The 24,125-nt window shown below is 36.8% G+C and overlaps 1 protein-coding gene across 1 annotated transcript; it reads left to right on the top strand.

Moving 5' to 3' along the window:
• The first annotated feature begins 371 nt into the window (after nt 1-371).
• On the top strand, nt 372-23,449 carry SELENOF (selenoprotein F). Its single transcript, XM_084211654.1, has 5 exons — nt 372-499; nt 2,121-2,288; nt 13,095-13,158; nt 20,752-20,801; nt 22,460-23,449. Exons 1-5 carry the CDS (start codon nt 431-433, stop codon nt 22,589-22,591), a joined length of 483 nt encoding a protein of 160 aa, XP_084067780.1. The 5' UTR covers nt 372-430; the 3' UTR covers nt 22,592-23,449.
• Nucleotides 23,450-24,125: the final 676 nt, after the last annotated feature.

Raw genomic sequence — 24,125 nt, 5'->3', positions numbered from 1 at the left:
GATTGGAAGGCGCTGCTTGAAATCCCGCCCATCCGCCCAACCTCGTTGGGCAGAGGCGCCACTGCCCGTGGAGAAAGCACAATACTATTGGTCGGGTTGGCTGTCAGTCACCGGCTGGGGGCCGATGTGCCGGTTGGCAGTTCCCGAGAAAGGGGAAAGGGCTTTATGCGAGGTTCTTTCCGTAATGCCGGACCAGCGTTGGGGAACGGCAGTTCCTCCAGCCCCGCTGCGAAGCACTGCTCCGAACAGACTAAAATGTCTTTGCTCTAGAATTCCACAAGATATTCTGGGTTAGCAGTTTCTGCTTGCAGTGCTGGGGGCTGGGAGCAAGTCTATGCTCTCGCGCATCAGGCGGTGTGTCGGTCACCCGCCATGGTTGAGGTCCTTCCGCGGCCCCCGGCGGCGCTGGCACGGGCGCTCCGGCACCAAGATGGCGGCGGCGGCCGAGCTGGGGGCGCTGGGGCGGCGCTGGCTCTGCTGGCTCCTGGGGCTGCAGGCGGTGAGAGCCGATCCGGAGCGTTCGCGCCCGGGGCTGAGCGCGGCTGCAGCTCCTCAGAGAGGGAGCGGGTGTGAGGGCGGGGAAGGCGGCGTAAGACGTGTCCTGGGGCGGGAGGCGCGGGCGTCTCCTCCCGCTTTTTCGGCCGCAGCCGCCTCTTTTGCTTTCCATGTCGGAGACTGGTCTCTATTTCTGCCCTCTTCCTAAAATAGTTTGTATTGGTGCTGCTTTTTTTTTTTACAGTTAATTATTTGGTGTGAAAACGAAGCAACAGTGTAGCGTAGATTTGGAGCCAAAGCTTTAAAGAAGAAAACGCTGATGAAAGGAGGAGCATCACTTGCTAAGTTTCTGAAATGATTGTTCTGATCGGAATTTGCTTTCTGGAGTGTGAGGGTTTTTTCCAGTCCCAGTCAGAGACATTTATTATGATTAGTGATTTATTGTTTCAGGAAAATATGATAGTTAAGATGAAAAATTGAGTAAAAATAGTTAAGATAAAAATTGAGTAAAAATGTTAGGGATAGAGACTTTCTTCTCTATTTTCCCCTTTACCTCTCTGTACTTTTATTCTCAAGGTATTTTGAGCTTGCTATATAACCTAAGCTGCTTGAATGAGGAATTATCACGTAATGGAGCCTTTACTTGTTTTCATACACTGTTAGTGTTTTGGTTGGTTCTTTCTCACACACACAACCCAAAAAAAATCCTCGGGAGAGCATTGGCATTACGTCCATGGATTGTTTAGGGATCTGCTGGGCAAACGTGTCAGGAGAGAGGCTGCTGGAATCACCATCGCTGGGAGTGTTCAAAAGGCACATGGATGTGGCACTGGGACAAGGTTTGGGGCTGAACATTAGTGCTAGGTTAATGATTGGACTCAGTGATGATCTTGGAGGTCTTTTCCAACCTTAGTGATTCTATGAGAATAAACCCAAATACCATTTAAGTGTTGTGATTGGTTGCGTTATTTTTGCTGCCCATTAAAAACAGAACTGGTGTTTTACATAGAAGCCATGTAATTGAATGGCCTGTTGTAAAGTATTGCTGATAAATCAGAATTGCAGGTTTTTATCTGCACTTCTACTTAATTGTATGTGTAATTCCCTGTAGCATCAATGCAAACATGAAATGAAAATCCTACCTGTGTCTTGTTAAGCACTTTGGTTAATTTCATCACTTCCTGATTGTATTTTTTCCTGAGCTTAGCTGTTGCATTACTTTCCAGGAGTGTTTTCAATGATCTGAAACTTTCTGAAATTATTTTTGAAGAGGAGGCTTTGGAAAGCTGTAACCTTGTGCATTTCAGCTGATTCATTACCTTTGGCTTTCCTTCTTAACTTGAAGTTAGCAGTACAAAGGCAGTAGAGCTACCAGAAGTGTATATAAATTAGTTTTGGCAGGTCTGATACCTTGAGATGGCCACATGATGAGTGTCTGGAATTCCCTGGTAGGTTAAGACCCTCCTTCTCAATAGGGTGGTGTTTTGAACCCCTGGGCTGGCCATTTAGGCATTACTGTGAAACAGTCACAAGAGACTAACTAGTTCCTTCTAATCATTACAGCATTGAAAGCCCACTGTTAAAAAAAATATTAATACTAAGTGTAACATTGTATTGACTTTCAGGTGAGTGTTTATGGAGCACAGTTGTCATCAGAAGCTTGCAGAGAGCTGGGCTTCTCCAGTAACTTGCTGTGCAGTTCTTGCAACCTTCTTGGGCAGTTCAATCTGAATCAGTTGGATCCGTTCTGCAGGGAGTGCTGCCAGGAAGAAGCTCAGCTGGAAACTAGAAAGGTGAGTTTTGGACCAAATCTCTTGTGGAATAAATTAACGTGTCATGTTTATGAAACTTTTCATTAAAAAAAATACATGAAGACCTGGGTTATCAAGAGGAAAATGCAGCAGTTATTCCTAGCCCAATATACATCTATAGGGTCTGGATTTGCAGACTTGCCATGCTGCTGTGAAATAATGTCCCTGTACCAACAGGGCAATCTTTGGTTCTTTGGCAGCCCCTCTCTCGTGTGACATGACCATATTTGGGAACTCTATCCAGCTTCTTTAAAAGGAAGATACATGGGATTGGAAGAGGGCAGAAGAAGAGTATAAGTAGAGTGGTGCTTGATGACAGCTCCTGCTTGGTCACTGACCCATAGCACCATGGCCAGGATGACTGAGTTCAGTCCCAGGCAACAAAAGGCTGCTGCAGCTTCCAGGGCAGTTCCTGGAGTGGCACCAACCTGACAGAAGCAGGACTGCTCAATTCCACCCTGCAGCAGGGAGAACTGCTGGGTATTTTGGGAGTGATCCCTTGAAGAGCTCATGCTGTGCTTCAATCTGTTTAAGGCAAAACCTTGCCTTTATCTATAGTAAATAAATATCTGTGTTATCAATGAAGAATTTTTAGAGTTCTTGAAAAGAGTACATGTTTTCTAATATGTGGTAATTGAAGAGTGTTCTAGAATGTAGTGAAGACAAATTAATAATCAAGAAAGTAGAGGTTTCAAGGATGAGAGGTACTGAAATTATTTTTAATGGCTAGGAGATAGTGAAATAACTGACATTAATGAGGAAATCTAACAGATTTTTCCTGTAAATTAAATTCAGCCTAATATTTAAAAAAGAAAGTCTGCCTTTAATTTTTAATGAAACCACTGATTACAATGTTAGGTACAATATATTAAGTACCAAGAAGCATATGTTTGAGATTGGCAGAGAATTCATAGTTTAATTAGGAGTTTCCTAATATTGACAGACTTTAAGTTGTAAATTTTATGCATTAACAAAGTAATATTTCAGTACAATCCTTATGGGACTTGACATGTAAAGCTTTTTCTTTGCTAGATATATGAACCTTATAAAAGAAAGTTTGTCTCTGGGGAAAGCTCCAGTTGTTTTACATGTGTATACACATAAATATGTACATATGGGCAAACACAAAACCCGAAGTTTCAGAATAAAGTCTAAGGAAATCAGGGAGTGGCAGAATAGAAAGGGTCTCCAGCATGCTCAGTAACAGTTGTGCTGGCAGCAGCAGCAGCAAGGCTCTGTCTCCTCGTGTAAAGAGAGGATGCTCTCATTTGCTCAGAGAGTATTCTTAGAGTTCTGCCTCTGTGTATAACATGGAGCACAAGAACTTATGGAGCAGGACAATTTCTGTTGACATTTGATGGGAAAATAAGCTAGAGGAACTATGTTGCATTTCTGTCAATGTAACTTCTGAGGAAAATGTCTTAACAATTTATCAATAACATACTGAAGGATTTAAGTTAGTTTATACTGTGAACATTGTATTAATAAAATTTGGATCAAATAACAAAAATTAAATTAATAGAGAATCTTCTTAATTTCCTGAATCAGACCTAGATTCATTGTGTGGATAATTACTTTCTGTGTAAGGATAAGCAAATGCCATTTTGTGGTCAGGACTTCACATTGTAAACATTATTAGTCTGGAAACTTTTTTTATTTTAGGCATGATCAAGGAAGTAAAGTAAATAGCACAGAGCTGGACAGGGTTTCAAGGGTGTTTGACAAATTCTTTCATAGTGGACCAGAGTTCCTTGTATATTCTCAGGAAGCAAGAAATTGTATCTTATAAGTTGTTGCTTTTTAAAATCTACTTGTGTTTTACCCAATTTCATTTTCTTGGAGTTGAGCTTTGAAGTAAATGTGAACAATGTAGATTTTGATTATTACTTTATCTTTCCTTATTTCTGTGATATTTCTGAAGAAATGCATTATAAATGATATTTGAGTTTTGGAGATAATATGGTAAGCATCAGCTTGAAGTATGGAATTTGTTATGATAGTACTTTCATACATTTTCATATCTGAGTTTGAATGCATGCTTTCCATATTGTGTGCATGAATGGAAATATTGGATTGTGCTAACATTATGATTTCTTATAGCATCATTTCTAATTTTATTATGAATGCTGTTTCAGAAAGTGGAAATTTTTTATAGTGGTACTACTGCTTAGAAATGTATATTTCAGTTTTGGCAATTGTTTGGAGGCTTTCCTTTTTTTTTAAACTCATACTCAGGAATTTCTCTTGAAGACTAGCCAGTGGAAAATTAGTGTTTGGAGACTGTTAATATTATCTTAACAGATTGTATTCAAAATCATCTCATTTTGAATTGACTTGTTTTAACATAGTGCTGGTTGTAACAGATGTCTGTAATTGAGCTTGAGATTTTACTATTACATAAAAGTTAACAATATAATTTTTAGTAGCTTCTTGCTAAACAAGAATTTTCATGCTAGGTATGCAGACTATGAAAACTGAATGCTGCCTTTTGCTATAGTTTTTCCTTTTCCCTGTTTTTTTTTTTTTCCTGTTACCACAGAAATCTTCTTTCTAATGAAAATTTGGTAGTAAAGAGTGAATGAATATTGAAAGTTCTTAAAGGCTTTTTTTCCCTACCCTCTTGCTTGTAGAATTTTTCATCTTACTCTGAAACCCTGCATCTCAGTGTAAGATGTTTGACTTTCTGATTAGCAGCTTGGCATGTTGCTAGCTCCAGAGCAGGGGTGCTCTGGGTTTTGCTGGAGCTGTGACTCTGTGCTTGAGCATCCTCCAGGCACAGGAATCGCCCTCCTGTGCGCCACCATCCCAGGGTGAGACACACCTCGCTCCTCACCCGAGCAGCCGCTGCTTCCCCGCAGGTGGCACAGCACCTCGGCTGTCTGTGCCACAAACAGCCTGGGCAGCTACTGCAGTTCCAGGACATGCTTCTGGATTTTAATTTTATTGTCTTTGCAGCCATGTGGCCAATATCAGAAATAGGGAAAGCAAGAGTTAGTTTATTGCATGACTTGTGCCTGAGTTCTAAATGAGAATTTAAAATTAAAGGTAATAGCACATCTATCTGAGAATTTTTACATAATTGCTGCTTTTCACAAATGGTCTGTGAAATATCCTCAGGCCTAAAAATATTTCATGCTGCATAGTATCAGTGCAACCTCAAATGAGATGTTTACAGATCTGAACTGTTTCATAGCCTTGAAAGAAATGTATTTATTAATCCTGCTCTTGTTATTGGTCCAGTAGTTTGTGAATTGACATTGTGGAAAATAGCTGTGAGATATTCTTGTTACACAAAATTTGTCTTGCTCTGAACTTCTGCTGACACCTGTCCAGTGAAATATTTTAATTACTTCATAATTGGACTGTGGGTAAAATGAAAATTGTTTTGGTTATTTTCTCCTCCTCTAGAGATTTTGTATGCAGTCTGACACTAATTCAGAAGCCAGCTTAAACAGTATTGCTTTAGACAGCTGCAAGTTTTAAGCCTCAGTCTGTCAGATGCAGAGTACTGCTGGTGTGTAAAACAGAGAAGGATGAAATGGAGGTGAAGCTAACTGTGCGTGAAATTGTAGTAGCAGGAGAGATTGTCCATATTTTGCAGTAGCTGAAAATAGCTGCACTCCATCTGCAGCTTCACATAGGCTGTGTGATCATTTCAGACATAGCTATAAGCATATTCCATTAATTGTATATTATAATCTTAGATTTATCTCAACAATATATGTGTGTCAAAATCCAAATTGATTTTAAAAATCAACTCTGCGATAAAATTTGCAATACATTAAATTTTATAGTTGCACTGTGCAGGATTGCTACAACCCATAAAAGTTATCAATTTATATCTAAATGGAGCTTTGAAAAATATATTTTGCTACTAATATATGTGGACTTCAGCATTTTCAATTTCTACTGTGAAGTATTTGTCGTATTGTAATGTTAAACTGTTTGGTGACTTAGAAAACATGACACCAGGGGTAATGACTAGGTGCTTCTTCTATTAAAAAAAACCAACAAAACAAATTGAAAGCTTTCTTGAAACTCTACCCATTTACATGTGTAGAATTCTTAAATGTGCTCTCATGAATTATAAGGAGGAATAAGGTGGTATTCTTGTTCAGACTTACTTTTTAAAACTCAAAAATAGTTTACAAAACTCACAATAATTGCTGGAAGTAGAATAACCTGAAGTGCTTTTAATGCTTCTGGTTACTCCTGTGTGACCCAATTTACATTCATTTTTCAGGTTTGTTTTTTTTCTTTTCATTACATTAATTAGAGTGCTACACTCGAATTGCTGTTGACTGCTTTCTTGTTCTGCCAGAGGCTTTTAACATGAATAGGTCTGCTCTCATTGGAACTTCTGGTTTTCAACTCAATGGTTAAAACCAGAACTACTTAGAATTCATTGACATCTCAGAGATGTAAAGTAAGTCATATCAATACTTAAAGAAATTAATTAGAATTTAGTTTACTTCTAGCTGTTTCTCAAAACCCACATCTTTTTCTGTCTTTTAATGTGTCCTGTAAAATCTCTTCAATACTTTGTAAAAAATCAAATTGTGTTTTTACCTAACTATAAACTGTAACTTCCTTATTTCTGACATGTTACATAAAAATGGATCAAATTCATTGGTTTTCTAGCAAGTGTGTCTTCAACAACGATCCAATGTGTGATCCAATGACAGCATATTTTATTTAACATTCAAATACATAATCAGAACTTTGTAATTAAGACTAATATGTTGTATGATCTCCTTTCAAAGTTTGCTTTTAACCAAGTGTCCCATACAGTTCATACAGGAATGATTTTATGGGGTATATTGATAGGGAGGTTAGGGGATCTGAGATGACGCTGTTATCTCTAAATGAGAAAGTCTCTTACCAGTACTGTTGCTTCAAAATATTATTCACAACCATTCCTTTTATTAAAAGTGTGCTGCAATGGATGTCCTTCTCAAGAACTTTACCATGTACACTCTTTCCTTTCCCTCTGTACATGATGTTATTGGCAATGAAAATTAATGTTGACAGGAAGTAGTCCTAGATAAGGAAAGTGCAGCTAACTAGTCAATGCCTAAGACAGAAATTTACTGCCTTTTGTTTGGTTCAGATTCACCAAGTGTTCATTTCTGTCAGATAAACTAAGATAAAATACTTTATCTGTCTGTAATAGGGTAAGCCTTACCCATGGAACAGCTCTATCTGATCTTATCAGCAAAAAAAAAAAAAAAGCTTAGGGAAACTATAAATAAATTTGCTAAATGTGAGCTTCAGTTGTTGATGTGCATCTGTGCTGGTCAATGGAATAGCTTTAGCTAATTAAGGCTGGCCTTCATCTAGATAAAGCACTGGCATTTGACTCTACATTTGTTGAAGAATCTTCAACAAAGTAAAAGTCTCAAAATTAATGAAATGCTCAAATAAATATCTCATGAGATCTGTTCTCAGTGTTTTCTTTGCAACTCTAAGATGCTTAATTTTTTAGCAAAAGCACGGACTGGAGAATAAAAGAGATGTTCAGGGATTCTATTTCTAGAGGTAAGTAGGTGCTTAGATAGAATCAAATGGTGTAGTCCAGAATTGAAACCTGACCTGTTAACTTCCTGTCTGTACTCTTTCACTAGGTCCAAGTGAGAGCCTGTACATAGGAGCCCTTTTTCTGCCACCCTTCTCTATTCCACTCAAACTTGGTATTCACACCACCTAATCCAAGTGACAGCTCCAGAGATCTATAGTTGGTGGTTACTCAGCTTCTCCATTTTCTCTCTCACCCTTATGCCAGATCTCTTGCTCACATGAACTTAGTCCAAACATGCAGACACCAAAGTTAATAAAAACAGGCTGCCAGGAGCAGAAGCTGGTTTGGAACTTTTCGGTGGTTACTGGATTTAAACAGCACAAATGTTTATAGAATCCTGCAAGGAGGGTATCATTTAACCAAAAGTAGTGATGGATGCCACATTTCCTAAATGCTGAAGAATGGAATAGTAATGCACAACTATATTTTGTATGTACAGACTAAAAAGTCTCCTTTGAGTCTTCTACTCAAAGCAGAACTCAAAGTTCTGAGGATCTCCAAGAATGCAGATTATACAGTCTTCCTTAGTAAATTCCTCAGTGCTTAAACACCATCATTGTGACTTTTTTTCACCCTTACACTCAGTTGGAATTTCCTTCCCCACAAATAAATGAGAGCTTAGATTCTGCTCAGCTTTGTTCAGAGCAATTTGCCTGTAATACATATCCCTAATCACAGAAGTAGCACTGATTCACATAACTGGTTTGTGACTGTTAGACTCTGTTTCCACACTCTTATTTAGAGTTAGGCATCTCCCTTCACAGGATAATGAGCTGTCAGTGGTAGAAGTTGCTTTGATGCTAAATTTACTGATGACATCAGTTCAGAATGATGTGTGTGTGTAGCAATGACTTTCTTGGCTTGCTGTATTATAGAGCAGTAATTCATACTGTTCCTGGCAGTGAGGCTTTCTGATTGCTCCCTGTTAACCCACAGATTCTTACTCATGTTCTGCCTCCAGGAAAAGGAAAGACAAGAGGGATTTTGAAAATCTTGAGCTGTCCATATAAGTGCATTCTCTCCCATAGAAAATATTTTATAATTTGTATCTCAGTGTATATTCTTTTGAAGGTTTCTAGTTTAGAAGACTAGTTTTCTAGTAAAAATCACAAATAACTGCTAGTTAGAAGAGTTTAGTAAAAAAGCAAAAGAAACATTCAATAAAATCGATTTTTGTTGTAAATTTCTAGGACAAACAAATATTAATTAACCTGGTTTGCTTTCTGTGTGTGTGAATGGAACACAGTAAAATATAAGTTGCATGCTTTCATTAGCGATAATTTACCCTGTTTTTCAACAGTACCATTTTGCATATACTAAGGAACTTAGGCATTAAGAATAATAACATCCATATTTTTCCTGAAATTTTTAGTAGTCAACAGGAGATGAGCTGTCTTCTGCAGACCTGCTTAATAATATGAAAATAGAATTGCTGTGAATTTCATACAAACAGTGTTTACATTGGAAAGGATGTTGTTACTAAAGATTTAATGGCAATAAATCTTTTACCTGAGGCAAGTGAAAATTCTAGAGGTTTAGCTGTAGTCGTAAGTTTGCTTTTCTGCTCATTCTCAAAACTTTAATATATTTTTGAAACTGTTTGATATTAGGAGAGGACAGTATGCACATATTGGAGAGAATCCAGGTACCATAAAGTAGCTATTGCCCCTTTTGTGGCTGCACCTTAACAGCCTGTTTCATGTCATGTTCTAAGATGTGCTGGTACTGTCAGCTGATTACAAACAGCTGTACAAATCCAGCCTGAATAACACTTTGTAACCTGTGTCAGGCAGGTTACAAAGTGTATTAATTAATTAATACATGGATTAATATTTAGAAGAAAGCAGTGTGCAAAATATAAATGTCATAGAAGTAAAATTAGGTATAAATTGCTGTATTTTATTTAACTTTTTTGTCACCTTTGATCTAACAGAATTTTATTACAATCAAGGGGTAATCTCTGTTCAATAACACTTTTTGCAGTTCAGTTTGGTCTGAATTCCTGTTTGGGTGTAAACATTAATAATTATGTAGCAGGAATATAATTTTTCTTCTGGAGTCTTCACCATGAGTAACTGTGATAACAATACCATATCAGTGTATAAATGAAGCACTGCTGGAATTGTGTCTTGCAGAATTCTTTTCCTAACAGCAGGTGAAAAGTTTTCTTTCATATAAGTTAAAGTTCCTTATTTTTACAGTGCATATTTTTAACTAGCACAATCCTTATGCAAAAAGGTGGTATTTTCATATAATTAGCACTCTCCTTCATAATTAAAGCAGACATGACCAATAATGTGGTTTGTCTCTTTTCATTTGTGAAGAGCCGTCCTGATTGCATCAGTATGGACTGTTACAAGAGTTTCAGATGCTTTCCAAAAACTTTTGAAATAAACTGAACTCAAGTTGATGCTTTGGAAAAGATGAGGGGAAAATTTAGATATTGTCACAGTAACTTTAGAAAACATGTTATTAGAATGTTATAAAAAGCTAAGTTCTTTTTATAGATGCAGACATGAATCAGCACTTGTTTTGGATTTTAACATGGACACCAGTAATAGTTGAGAATGTCTTTATTTCATTGCTTCTAGTACTAGACTCACTTTCATGAGCACTAAAACAAGTGAAGCATTACTTTAAAATGAACTAACTCATGAGTTAAGCATTGTGTAATGAACTGACTCGAGATGTTTGTGTGCCTCCATGTGATATATGTCATTCTTATTAATAGTTGAACACAGTGACTGCCTTCACAAGGAAATTTGGAGAACATCTGCTCTGGACACAATGAGATTGTAGATATTAACAACTAGGCTTTTGTGGTGGGCCAAGTGATGCAAATAAACCTGGGTTTTTTGCAAAAGACACCTTTGTTTAGAGTTATAAATGAAGCCAGTTGATTTTTCTTTTTTTCTGGTCTAGCCATCGAGAAAGCAGCTGTTATTCCCAGCATGAATCTAAACCTTTTTGTCTGAGAACATTTGGGTTTCAATTATGGCAGAATTACAAGCTCAAAATTTAGGCATCAATGATTGAGCTGTTTTCTTTGTTAAATTTCTATAAGATATTGGCCAGGAGTTACAAACTGGGAGTAGTGAGGTGTTACAAAATGTGTGGCATATTTTAGATTTTTACAGTGATTTTGTTCCATAAAAATTCATGTTTGGAAGGAAAAAGACTAAGAACAATTTGCAGTAATAAGAATTCAAAAATGTTCATTTTACTGTTGTACTAAATTTGAGTGTACTTAGCTTGTGATAGACTTATTTAAAATAGTTAATTAACTAGATAGGAGGCTATTTAATAATTTGTCTACTTCTTTATACTGACTTCTTGATAGAAAAATGCAGATAGCTGTCAGTATCAGAGAAATCAGAATAAATGTTCAGTGGATTAGTGAGTATGCAAAGGAATATCTATATCTAGGATAGCTGATAGAACTATTGAATTCTTTTTCTAAAAAAGAGACAAGGTAAGTGAAGTTTATGAACCTTGTGTTGTGTTTCCTCCATCTTTGTAATTACTTCATGTTTACTTCATGTTTTAATTCCAGAGAAATTTTAATTATGCAAGCTAGTATCTGAGCTGTTTATCACTGCCTTTTTAAATTAAAACCTTGAGTTGGGTGGTGAAAACGTTTTTTAAAAGTCTAGTGTTTATGATCTCTTGAGTATTGTTTCATAGTATTTCTGGGTTTTAACAGTCAAATCTTAGGTTTTTATCTTAAATACAATGTTTAGTTGAAAATGTATCTGTAGCTAGGCAAATTTCTGAGATGCTGTTCTGAACAGATAATGTAACATTGTAACAGTGTAACATTCTCTTTTCAAGTTCCCATGGAAGTAATGATTATTGATCAGTTCATGCCAAGAGAGAAGTTGTAATTTCCCTGCAAATGATTAGAGTATTTGTTATGTTCTAATTCATAGTATTTAAGCTAATACTGAGTTGGCCCTGAATCAGAATTTGAATATTGAGAAATGAACATGTATTTTTAGCTGCCTATAATGCTTCTATGCAATAGGTGACAGAATGTTAATAAAATTGTGTTGGAGATTTCTGTTGTATCATGTGTGGTTCGCTTTTTCACATGGGTTCATGAAAGTTAGTTTTAATTACTTGTGCTCACAGTTCGTTTTTTAAGTGAAACATGAATTTAGGTAATTTCAGTAAGGTTATATTTTCTATACTCAGACTTGCACATTTGTTATGAAAACACTGTCTAAAATAACACGAAAGCAGAGGTTTTAATTGTCTACGAAAGGTAATTAATTAAATTAAAAATGTTTAAATTAATTCTGTCTGCTAATTTGTAATAGTGGAGTTTAAGGCTTAGAAGGATGTGATTTGGTATACAGTACTATAGATCTATAGTATATATACTGTGTGTAATATTAAAATTCCTTTGGAGTATGAAGTTCTATTTTAGTAGCTGGAAAATATATTGTCAATTTATTTAAGATTCATCAAATTATAAAATCATTTGCCTGCTGCAAAAAGAATCATAAAATAGTCTAAAAATATGACAGTATGCAAGATAATTAGGTGAACAGTTTTTATAGATATTATATAAAATTTAACTTATATTTTAAGGAGACTGAATCTGAGTATCTTGCATGGCAGACAGAAGTGATTGACATCTAAGTGCAAGTATCAAAGTTAGCCCAGCCTGTAAATATTGCTTCACCTAAGGCCTCTTAATATGATCTGTCCTCTTTCTGCAAACACAATGAAATAAAATCAACCAGCCCAAATGGGAAATTTAAAATTACTGTATTTCACTCTCCAAGTTAGGTTTAAAGTGGAAACTAAAATTTCATTTAATGAAATTTTGTTAGTATCTTTGGGAAGGAAGGAATACTTTTCCTATTACTGACCCATAATTCCTGTTGTAACATGTCCGGTTGCATTTTTTTAAAGGAAATTTTGCTTACACCAACAGTATATCTCAAATGATTTTTTTTTTTTTTGCTGTTACATTTTTAGTATAATGAATGAAAATTATCATGTATCCTGAGTGAACGGTCAGTTGTTGCATAATCAGAGACAGGTCTGGAACTGTGATTCTGTCTAGGATCATACTTATAATTAGCATCAACAGAGTAGCATATTGTCACCTCAGAGAAAAACAGTTCAACAGATAACACACTATAAATAAACTAGTAATTTAAATTACTTTTGTCATTAACAGCTTCTGTTTATTATTACAGCTTTATGCAGGAGCTGTCCTAGAAGTATGTGGATGAAAATTGGGAAGGTTCCCTCAAGTCCAGGGTAAGTAAAGCCACTAATATTCCTTCAAATATGAAATACTGTCACAGCTGAATGACAAAAGGTACTTTTAAGTACATTACAAGTAGTCATAAATTCAGTATATTAAATCAGTAAAGTTGCATTGACCTGAAACTCACAGAAACGGTCTCCGGTAATTGATAGATGAAATTATATAGTGCACTTATGGAACGATTTTATTTTCACAGATCCTGCCATATAATTGTTTTATCAGTGGATAATGACAGTCAACTAACAGGAATGGAATACAGTAGAGCAAAAGGAAAGTCAGTACCATCAGTGTCTGGTGGGAGGAAGCTGCAGGAAAAGAATCTGTGAGAAATTTCAAACTGGACTTTTCTTATGAATTAGGGAAGAGCTTAGGTGATAGCAGCACTATGGTTTATTTTGATTTTTTTTCCTGTAATGAGGACCCTAATACCATACTCCCTAATGCTGTACTTTGGACATAGTTGGACATAAGTACTAATCTAGCTTTAGAATTTAAAATTGCACAAACAGCATGTCTCCATCTACTGTGGGAAGTATTAATACCGCCCTGTTTGAAAGCTGGCTGACAAAGTGAGGAAAAAAAGGTTTTAAAACAGGTTAAAATTTACATAAGTTGTACTGCAATTATATCCTTTCCTGCCACCTCTGCCCACACAGCTGAGTTGAATGACAAAGCCAGAGCAAAGCTCTTTTCTCTTTTTTACTGTATAAAATGTCTAAATGAAAATTCTTTAAATGACTTTTTCATACTTGAGGGGCGTGAGGAGATAACTTCGTTAGACAGGCGTCCATATTATCTCCATGACCATTCAAATTTAGCAAACATAAAAGCATTCTCTCCTGCTGTTGCCCATTCACTCAGCTGCTTTACGGTTCTGGATTTGTAACGTGAAAGTGCTTGTTTGAGCCAGAGGTTTGAAGGAGAAGGTTAAGCTGTTAGCCTGACTCCAGCCTGCATTGTGTCCTCAGTTATCTTCACGTGTAGGTCCTTGAAGGGAATGGCCCTCAATTCCTGCTGTGTGAACACTCTGAAACATGTTCCAAAGACTTGGAATGGTGCAAAAGGAAAAACTTGGAAACTGTGACTAGTTGTTTTTCCCTTTCAATTCTTGGTTATCTAAACCTTCTCAAATATTTACATTCCATTTATCACATAGGTTGCTTTTTAAAGTGTCTGGATACATCTCCTTGTTTTTTTGAAAAGGATCTCTGTTTTGACCACCAGTTTTGATTTGGTACAGTAAGAATTAAAAAAGGACTGAGCAGTGCATTTAAATTTCTTTTTTGTGTTTTCATCACCAATTTCTACAGCTACTCAATCTAAACTTAACCAAATTTACAGCTAGGGTATTAGAAGAGGTTGGAAGATGGGATATGTATTAGAAGCATACTTAGAAATTTTTAAAAGCAGTAGAATATATTCTTTCAGCTGGTATTTGTCTTCACACTAGTACCTCAGAAAACCAAGATTTTCTCCTTTATTTTAACTTCTAACAGAAACAGTATTTAATGTCTCCATCTTAGGACATTTACATTCAAGAAATGTTTGTTTCAGCTTTTGACTTGGACATTTGCTATGGAAGTTAGGTTGCCTTAAGGTCATGCTGCTGCTTTTGAAGCATTGTCTTTGTAGGCTTCATTCAGCTGTGTAGCCTGTCACTGGCAGTGTCTCAGCACAAATAACTGAATCCTTTTCCATAGCTTCTGTGAGGGTTTTGTTAGAGTTTGTTTAGATGCATTTGGTTTTTCTCCCCAGAATATACACAAAATGACATTGTTAATTGTAGGACTTTGTATATATTAGAATTACATGGATTAGTGTATGTTACAACTGTATTCTGAGGTTAGGAACTGAGAAGTCTTGACCTCTAAGTACCTGTGTAAATTGTTTTGTCACTTGGCTTAGTCCCACAGACTTGATGTGTCTCAGGCTACATGTGGATTATGTTTTATTTGGCAAAGGGATGAGCAGTGTTGCTCTGTTTTTTTTTGTGGTTGGATTTTTATTATGAGATTCACATATTAAAATAGTTAAGGATTGAAATCAGTTAAATTAATAAAGGTTTGTAAAAGTTACACAGTTGGAAGAAGCTGTGGGTTGTTCAGTCCTTCTCTGTCAAAGTTTATTTCAAAATTACTGGTTATATAATCTTTAGCTATAAACAGTTCTCAGTCCACCTGTGTGCCTGAAATGTGAGAATCATTGCATATGGAATATATTTGTATATAATAGGAAAGCAAAGGAGTGAGAAGTCATGATAAAAATCTTGTCCTCAGCAAAAGGATGGAAAAGTCTGTTCTTCAGCAAGTTATCTCAGTCTTGAACTGGATGTTTCTGTTTGAAGTGTCACATCAAACTACTAAATTTGGCATTTGTGAATGTGGCCAAGGATGTCTGTAAGGTTTTTCAGATAGTTTCTTGTGATAAGTCTGATAACAGACCACATTTCTGTATGCCTCCTTTAAATTCAGTACTGAAATATTCTTACTGATAAGTTTCCCTTAAAATAAAGTGCTTTATTATAAATGCTGTACTCTAAAATTAATTCCTATATTACATATATTTTGAAGTTCTTCTCTATAAAACTGTTCTTAAATATTTGTCATTTAAAAGCTCTCCATTAAAGTAGAATATTAAAAATCTAAGTGACAAGATTCATAGATGAAGCAATATCTTAATATACCAGGTAACACAATGACAGGTTTTGGCAAACATCCGTAAAACTGAGGCTCTGGAATAGAATAATTAATTAGCTGGGTCAGTGATTAATCTTGCATATTTGTTTTAAGGTGACTTTTCGAGTGGCTGCTGTGTTCTGTTCATTATGAGATAGGAGATCAGTGTTTAGACTCCTACATTCTCTCCAGTTTGTTTAAAAAACTGAATCAGACTGGGTTTTTGCATTGAACATTCCTTTCATATTTCTCTCCATTCTTTTTCTTTTTTCAATAAAATAATTTTCACCTCTCCCTGAGTTAAGAAATGGACGTGCTCCCAGCAAATCTGTTCTAGAAACAAGGTCCTTAATCCTTGCACTCATGCTGTGTGCAGCTACATTAAATCCTCTGACTTCAGAGTCAATCAGCACTATTATATCACCCAACTTCTCCAAGTGTTAAGGGAATTCTTTTAGCTACTAAAATGTAACTTCTTATGGGATTGTATTGTATGAGGTAAGATCACTCATTTCCTAGTTATTTTAATCTGCAATTCTTAAGTATTGACAAAAGAAATTTAGAAAATTATACTAACCATAAATCTTGCACAGATAAAAGCATTACTAAAACTCTTGCTAAGAAATATGGATATTGTAGTGGGAGACATGCATTGCTTTATCATAATCTTTTGCAAATAGATGACACACAAATTAAAACAGTACTTCCCTTCAGATTTAGAAATGTCTCTTGCCCAACTGCTTATACAAAGTACCCTGTCTTTGGGATTTTTTGAAGTTTCTTCTTCAGGCTTGATTGGATCTCTGTCTTGGATTCATTTCTGAAAGCATGTGGTGCTTTTTATAAAATCATGGACAGCTACATTGTAACTTGATTAAGAGACTACAACTAGTGGTTATTGATATGCCATATGAATTCTTAAATTTAAATTTTTATCTCAAACTGAGGTGCCCAAAAGGTACAGAGCTCTATCATCATTAAAGAGTAAGTAAGTGCTTGTTGTGTGCTGCAGTTCAGTCTTTTTGCTCGGCTTTATGGTGACTTTCAAAGCAGACTCATACCATCTTCAAAACTGCAGAGCATGTATTGTCCCCAAAACAAATGTCTGAGGGAAGACATTAATGCTTTTGTCTTGCCCAGTGATTTACATATTCACATTTCTAGCAAATATTGCCAGTTGTCTTAGCAATGATTTACTATTGTTAGCATTATTAAATGTTGGAATTTCCTGTCTTCATAAAATGTCCCTCTCTTACTCTAGCTTTTGTTTTGGTTTCTTTTCTTTTTCATGGATTTAACACTTGATAATTGGGAATGCCTCAATAAAATGTTTTTTAATTCAAGTTCATTTCAGGTACAAAATTGTCAAGTCTGTATGGTCAAGTCCTTTGTGCATTTTTTATGTAAAATTTTGCAACTTTATGCACTAACTTGTGTCTCCAGTGAAATTCCTTATTTTCAAATGGCTTGTGTCTAATAATTCACAGCCAAGCAAGCAGACTACCCTTTGGCTTATCTGAAGTAATATTACACTTGCTTTCTGTTTATTCAGGTTAACTCAGAACAACTGTTGTTCTGCTTGGGGAGATGTTTCATGTCCATTTTGGGTCAGGAAGTTCTCTTATGCTTTGTCCTGCTTCACCTGAGAGACTAGTGCAGGTCTGTGCATAGACACAGACTTGCCCTTTGGCCACAGTGATTCTTAGATTCCTAGAGTCTCCACTTAGGGCTCTGGGATTTAACTCCAACAAACTAGTTTTCACAGACTTTCTTATTACACCTCTATGTTTTGTATCAAAACAAATGGACATTATAACAATAGCAGTGAGTTCTCCAATCTCTTGTGTTCGTAGATAAAGGCTGCTTTTAGGTCTTTAAAAGCAGTGTTTAGTGGGGGCCAGTCCTGTCTGCTCTTCAGGAGCACCTCAGGAGTGCCTTCTGACAGAAGTGCTTTGGTACTGCTCATCATTTACTGCAACATAAGGTGAAGTGGTTTTGCAAAGCTCTGTTTGTCTGGAGAGCAGCTCTGACTTCTGGTCCGGGATTGAATCCACGAGAACATGGTGTCATGGCACTGAGCTCAGGGTTCATCTTACAGAAGTCACAGTGGAAAATGCCTCTCCTGCTCATCCACAGATAGCTTAGAGAAAGGTTTGTTTCTCTGGGGTGGGTAAATCCTAAAGCTGCTACAGAGAGAAGCAAAGGGGGAGATAGCTTGAATAGGATTTAGTATTAAACACCAAACTACTAAATAATAGTGTGTAGATGATGTGCAGAACCATAAGAAGCAATGTTGATGTCAGGGTATAGAGGGGAAGCTGTTGGAGCAATGTGAAGGTGGAGCATATGCACCACATCCCATGATAAGCAAGCAGTCATATGTCCCTAAATGTGCACTGTAGCTGCATCTGACTTCCTAACCTCATCATTTCAAAGGCTGCTAACTCAACTCAAGGACTGATTTTGTGGAAAGGGAAAAAAAACAGCATTTGATGGGGTAATCTGTGTTTTTAATGCATGTCAGTATTTGAGTTTCTCATTTTAGCTTCCGAGATTCAGAATATACAAATTAAGTTATTTGTACATTGAGTGTTTCTCTTTGTTGCATTGCAAATTCAAGTGAGTGATGCAGAAAGTCGCTATGATCAGCGTTAGAAATAAATATGCCATAACAGAAACTAATTTTGTTCCAGCTGTCTAAAATTTCAGGAAAAGCATTCTGTAGTGCTTCAGCTTTCAGAAGATCTAGACATTTGACATTGATACAAGTGTGTAATAGCTACTTTTAATGTGGCAGAATGTAATGCTGCCTGTGGAATACTTTCTTTTTCCACCTAATGCTTTTTCTACATTATGTGAGCTTGTTCAGTCCAACACTGCAGCCAGAGAACAGCCTCTCATGTCCAAATAAGCTTTCATCACTCAAGTAACAAATCCTCACACCTGTTCCAGGCTTGAAGTGCTGTAACCTGAGGTTCCTCCCAAAGGCAATTTTTTATTACAATCAAGTTCCAGAGTTCAGATTTGCTTCAGAAACTTTATCCATTTTACTACTCTCTTACCATTTTGCAATTAGTCACCCACTGTACTGGCTGCTTCTTACGACCTTCTTTTCCTATAAAGCTCTAGAGACTGATTTGAGCTTTAGATTTAAGTTGAAGAAAAATGTGGAAAAATTCCTCCAGAAACACTTCAACAGTCTGTGGACTTAACAAACAATAAGAAATGTCTTTGCTGCTTTTTTGCACATTACTTTTGATGACAACCAAGAAAACATGTCATAAGGGCATGGGAAACACTGAAGTTGAAAATACATTTTTGAGTTTAAATCAGAATCAAACTGCAGTATGTGAGCAAGTACTGGTTATTTTGTGCTGTTTGAAGTTTATACACAGCTTACAATGACATCAGTGCATAGTCTGTAGAAGGAATAAAGACAATTTGAATGAGACAACTCATTTTCTTCAGGAGCCTGGTACATCTGGCAGCTCCATGGGCCGTTGGTATTTTTTTAACTTGTTTATATTGTGTAGTAGTTGGTGCAGCAAGCAGTGTATATGATTTTTATCTGTACTGGGAGCTCAGTGAAAGAGGGAAGAAAGTAAGTTCCACTCTGTATAACCATGCTGAGAAAGTGTTAAGGTAACTGTCTGCAGTAATGTGAAGATAGGTATAAAGATGCCAGGGGATATCTGTGCAATTACTGAGGAAAGCACTACACTTTGTCAAGCAGTATGAAACATTAGTCCTGAGGTTGCACTCATCTCCATGCACCAGCTGTATGCACTGCAATTTGTGAGAGATTCATTGTTGTCTAACCTTGAAAAAGCAGCTTTAACATGCAGCTGGCACCCTTGTAGGAGTCAGTCTGTACTGACAGGGTTCATCCTTGGGGAGATGCTACTGACATGCTACAGGAGCATCCTGAATCCACTTAATCTCAATATAGATACTAAATTCAGCTTTTAGCATATGAAAAGGAAGAATGAGAACTGTTATTTTCTAAATAAATTTCAAATATTCCTAGAACTCAGACATTCACTAGGGTGAAGTGCTAGGAAGTAGGGGATTATGCTCACACTTTGTCCTTCATATTACTTCAATTACTACAATATTACTTCATATTGTCTTTACAGAGTAAAGGTTAATGCAAGGCCTGGGCTGTGCTGTAGGGCTGCAGGGCCTGTGCTGCTGTTAATACCTGCTGACAGGTGCTGCAGGTGAGGAGTGGTGCAGCAGCAGCCCACCTCAGACCTGCCTTCCCTCCATGCAGCTGCCTGACAGCCCATAGAGCCTTGACACGCACTGCCTTCAGGAGTGGCAAGAGAAGAGGAAATAGGAGCTTCTCTTCCTGTTTTCTAGCTTTGTTTTCTTGCTGGTTTTCAACACATAATCTCAGAGATCTCTGCAAGACAAGATTGACTGTCTTGTTCACCAGAATAACACATCTCCCCACAGCTTCCTGCGTGCTCTGGCCCCCGCAGAGCTGCAGTGTGGGGTGTGTGCTGATGAGATGGTGTCACATTCAGCCTCCCTCCCAAGGCTGATCCTCAGCCAGATTCTGATCGCTCCAGTGCTTTTCCTCACGTTTGCGTAGCAGCAGCATATGGGCCAGTCTGCTGAAGGCTGTCAGTTGTGCCTGCAGATAAACTGCCTTACACAGTTGCACTAGTGTTCAAGGAAAATCCAAGCAGACAGAATTCCCGTTTGGATTACTAGCAAAAATAGGTGTTCCTTTGGAATAATAAGTTTAGTATTATTAATTTTGTGAAGGTACTAGGATTTTAACATTAAAATATCTTTTAAAGCATAATTAAAAAAATAAACTTGGGGAATACTAATTTGACATAAATCTACTTTATGCAAGTAGAGAAGAATTTGATTTTCTTTCTTTTCTCAAACCTGTAGCTTTCGTCAGGAGTGATAAGCCAAAACTCTTCAGGGGGCTGCAGATCAAGGTAAGTAGTAGCCTAACTTTTTGATTTGCGATGTTAAGAACAACAATGTTTGGTGGAGACAGTCCTGTGGATTGCTCCCTATTTGCTGATCAAGTAATCCTTTAGTACAGGACATATATTTGCATTGCCAGTGTGAATCTTTACAAATTCCTGTAGTAATGTTAATAGTAATGTTGATTTGTTTACTGCTCAGTAACTGTTTGGTACTAATTCTTTGTTGGTGGTGAGGTTCTGGTTTATTTTACTGTTGTTTGGTTAGTTTTAATCCAAGAAAAAATTATTATTATAGTAGATTGGAAAAGAAACTGAGGAATGTTTATATTCTGTTCTTACTTAATAGATATCTTGGATTTACTCAAGCTGTCATAGTTTCTCTTGTTTTGTTCTCCCCTAGTTTTCTTAAGGAGCTGCCATTTCCATACATTCAGTGATTCTTGGATTTTAATTCTCGCCTTAGAATTCCCTTGCTGTGTTCTACAGTGCTGATTTTTCTCTATATACTTCAGACCTCCAGCTTTATAAAATGCAGCTTTATAAAATTGCATATACTGAACGGTGTTTCGTATGACTTACATATATACAAAATTGCATAAGCTGCACTGCCTTAAGCTCCAACAATTCTTTGGTTTCAAGATCTAATCTAAGACTTCACCTTCCTCTTAAAATCCTGTGTGAACTTCAAGTGTATTTCAAAGATACACATCTTGATTCTCGCATCTTGTGCCTGCCATCTCCATTGCCCAAATGGCACCATCTGGAATCACTTCATAGCTATGCATGGCTGCAATAAGTGATTTGTCCTCTCAGCAGCAGATTCTATGTAAAACAGATTTCCTCTGTCTCACGCATTCATGTCTCCGTGTCCTCCAGTTTCTTTCAAAAGCTTTCTCTCCTTCTGTATGTCTGTTTCTTTTTTTTTTTAACTTTGTAGATTTACTGAACATCAAAGCAGTCTAGACTACAACTGGTATCAAGTATTACCAGAAAAAAATGTGCAAATGAATCTGTTTATTTAAGAGGACTTTTGGAAAACTCTATAGAGGTGCCACTAGCTTCATTAAGTAAAACCAACTAGGTTAGCTCAGCTGAGCAAAGTGGGGAAATCTTTCCATAAATTTAAATGGTCAGATCTTTCTGATACTGTTAAAAGCATTTATTTGTATTACCTTATTTGGAATTTAGTGAGTTTGAGAAGCGCTGAAGAATTATGTTACCAGCAAAGCAGAACAGGGACAGATACAACACAGCAAGAAAGAATGTGATTACATTAGAAATTGATAGTAGAACTTTGACCTATTAAAGTGACTCAGAATTTCTAAAATGCAAAAAAGGCTGTTGATCATATAAGAAAAATCATTCATCATCAAAAATCCAGCTTTGGTAACTTAAAACAGTTGGAGTAAATACCCTCCTTCAAAGCCAGGCCAATGGTCGTGCCCCTCTGCACAGGCATTGACTGCTGTGGTACACCAAGGAGAACAAGGAGAAGTTTCTGACACCCACCTCCATCCCCCTTCATCTGACTTGTTCCTCCACTTTCTGACATTAAATGCAAGTCAGAAGCCTGAACTGATTTAAATCACGTGAGAGCAGGGGCAGTGTTAGTATGGAGAATGCATTTGCCAACCAAGGTAACAGATCTTCTTCTTTGCCCCCAGTATGTGCGTGGTTCTGACCCTGTACTAAAGCTGCTGGACGACAGTGGGAACATTGCAGAAGAACTGAGCATCCTCAAGTGGAATACAGACAGTGTGGAAGAATTTCTAAGTGAAAAATTAGAACGTCTATAAATCATTGCTTTCTGTCCTCTTTCCTCTTCATATTTTGTCATGGTAATCTTCTCAGATGAAGTGCACTACAATTGAAGAAACATTCCAGCATCTGTATTAGTTTTAAAATATCTGTTGTGCTGTACTATATCTTGTAATTAGAAGGGAAGCTTCAGCACACATATCTGACAAGTTGACAAACAATAGCTTGTCTTAACATTATTATTTTGATTCTTAATGCATTTATCACTAAGAATGCTTTGTTTCAAAGTTAATTATGCAAATCTCAGTTTGTTATAATCAGGTCTGTTTTTACAAATGCTCTTAAAACTGAAGAGCTTCAAATAATAGAAATGATTACCATGCTTTTTGTCTGCTGCTCTTAAGGAAGTTAGAACCAAATGCAATCTATCTCCCAAAGAAACTTGGCTACTAATGCCCCTTCTTTTTTTGTATTTGAACTGTCCTTTTATAGAAGCCTTGTTTACAGTGAGTACCTAATTCACAGGTTTGAAAGCTGATGGAGGAACTCATGCTCTGATACTGTGAAACATTTATTAAGTACACTTTAGTGAAGACTACATAGAAAACCTCTGAGGTGTATGCAGTCAGATGTCAGGTGTGCTTTACATCAAGTGTTTTGCTTCAGAAAACATGAGCTATAACTCTTGAAAAAGCTTTCCTTCCAACTTTCAGAAGTTTATTGGAAGTTTGTTTATGAAATTAATTTAGAAACTGTTCCTTTAAAATGTGTATTTTTCTTTCTCAGTTGAAATTTATGAGAACAGGGAATATAGACTGTATGTATGGTAATCCATTAAGACCATTAAGACTTGTTGGGTTTTTTCCACTTACAGTCAATAAATATGGTAACCAAGAATAATGTGGATTTTTTTTTTAAAGTCTAATTAGCAAATAAGTGTTTGCTGTAATTACTTCATGCTCATCAGATTTGGGTTGGATGGGTGTTATGCTATGACCTGAAGTGGTACACAGTTTTTGTCTTCACATATAATTTTATATCTCAAAAAATTTCTCAATAATTTACAGACTTTATTCCCAGCTTTTGAGAAGAAATCATCAGATTCATAGCAGAACAATAAACCTGGGACTGAGACCATACTGAATTATCAGAAGTAATGCCCTAAGGTTATTCTTCAGGCATAGCATTTGGAGTTTTTATTCCCAAAATATTCTTATAAAGTCATAGAGATTGTGTGCAGCTGACTCCTATTCTTGTGAATATGCTCCTGATCTTCCAGGTGAGTCAGTGTGAGACAGCTACTATAGTGGTCACCACTGTCTTGGAGAAACATGATCTGTACATAAGAAGCACAAATCTTTGCAGCTTGTGATGACTTACCAGAGTCAAACATGGATTTGTTCTTGGGACACATGATGTGTTAGTCAGCAGATGAGCTACAACAAAACATGTGGCATGACAACCCTGTAACCTGGTAGTAAAAATATACTGCCATCCACTGGCCTTTTACTTGCCATTCCTGTGTTTGCCAACAGTTTCTGTATTGATGACTTACCACATTGTTTTAGCAGA

This window comes from Fringilla coelebs (genome assembly GCF_963513975.1).
Source record: "Fringilla coelebs genome assembly, chromosome: 9".
Lineage (NCBI taxonomy): Eukaryota > Metazoa > Chordata > Aves > Passeriformes > Fringillidae > Fringilla > Fringilla coelebs.
This window is presented reverse-complemented; position numbering and strand designations above follow the sequence as displayed.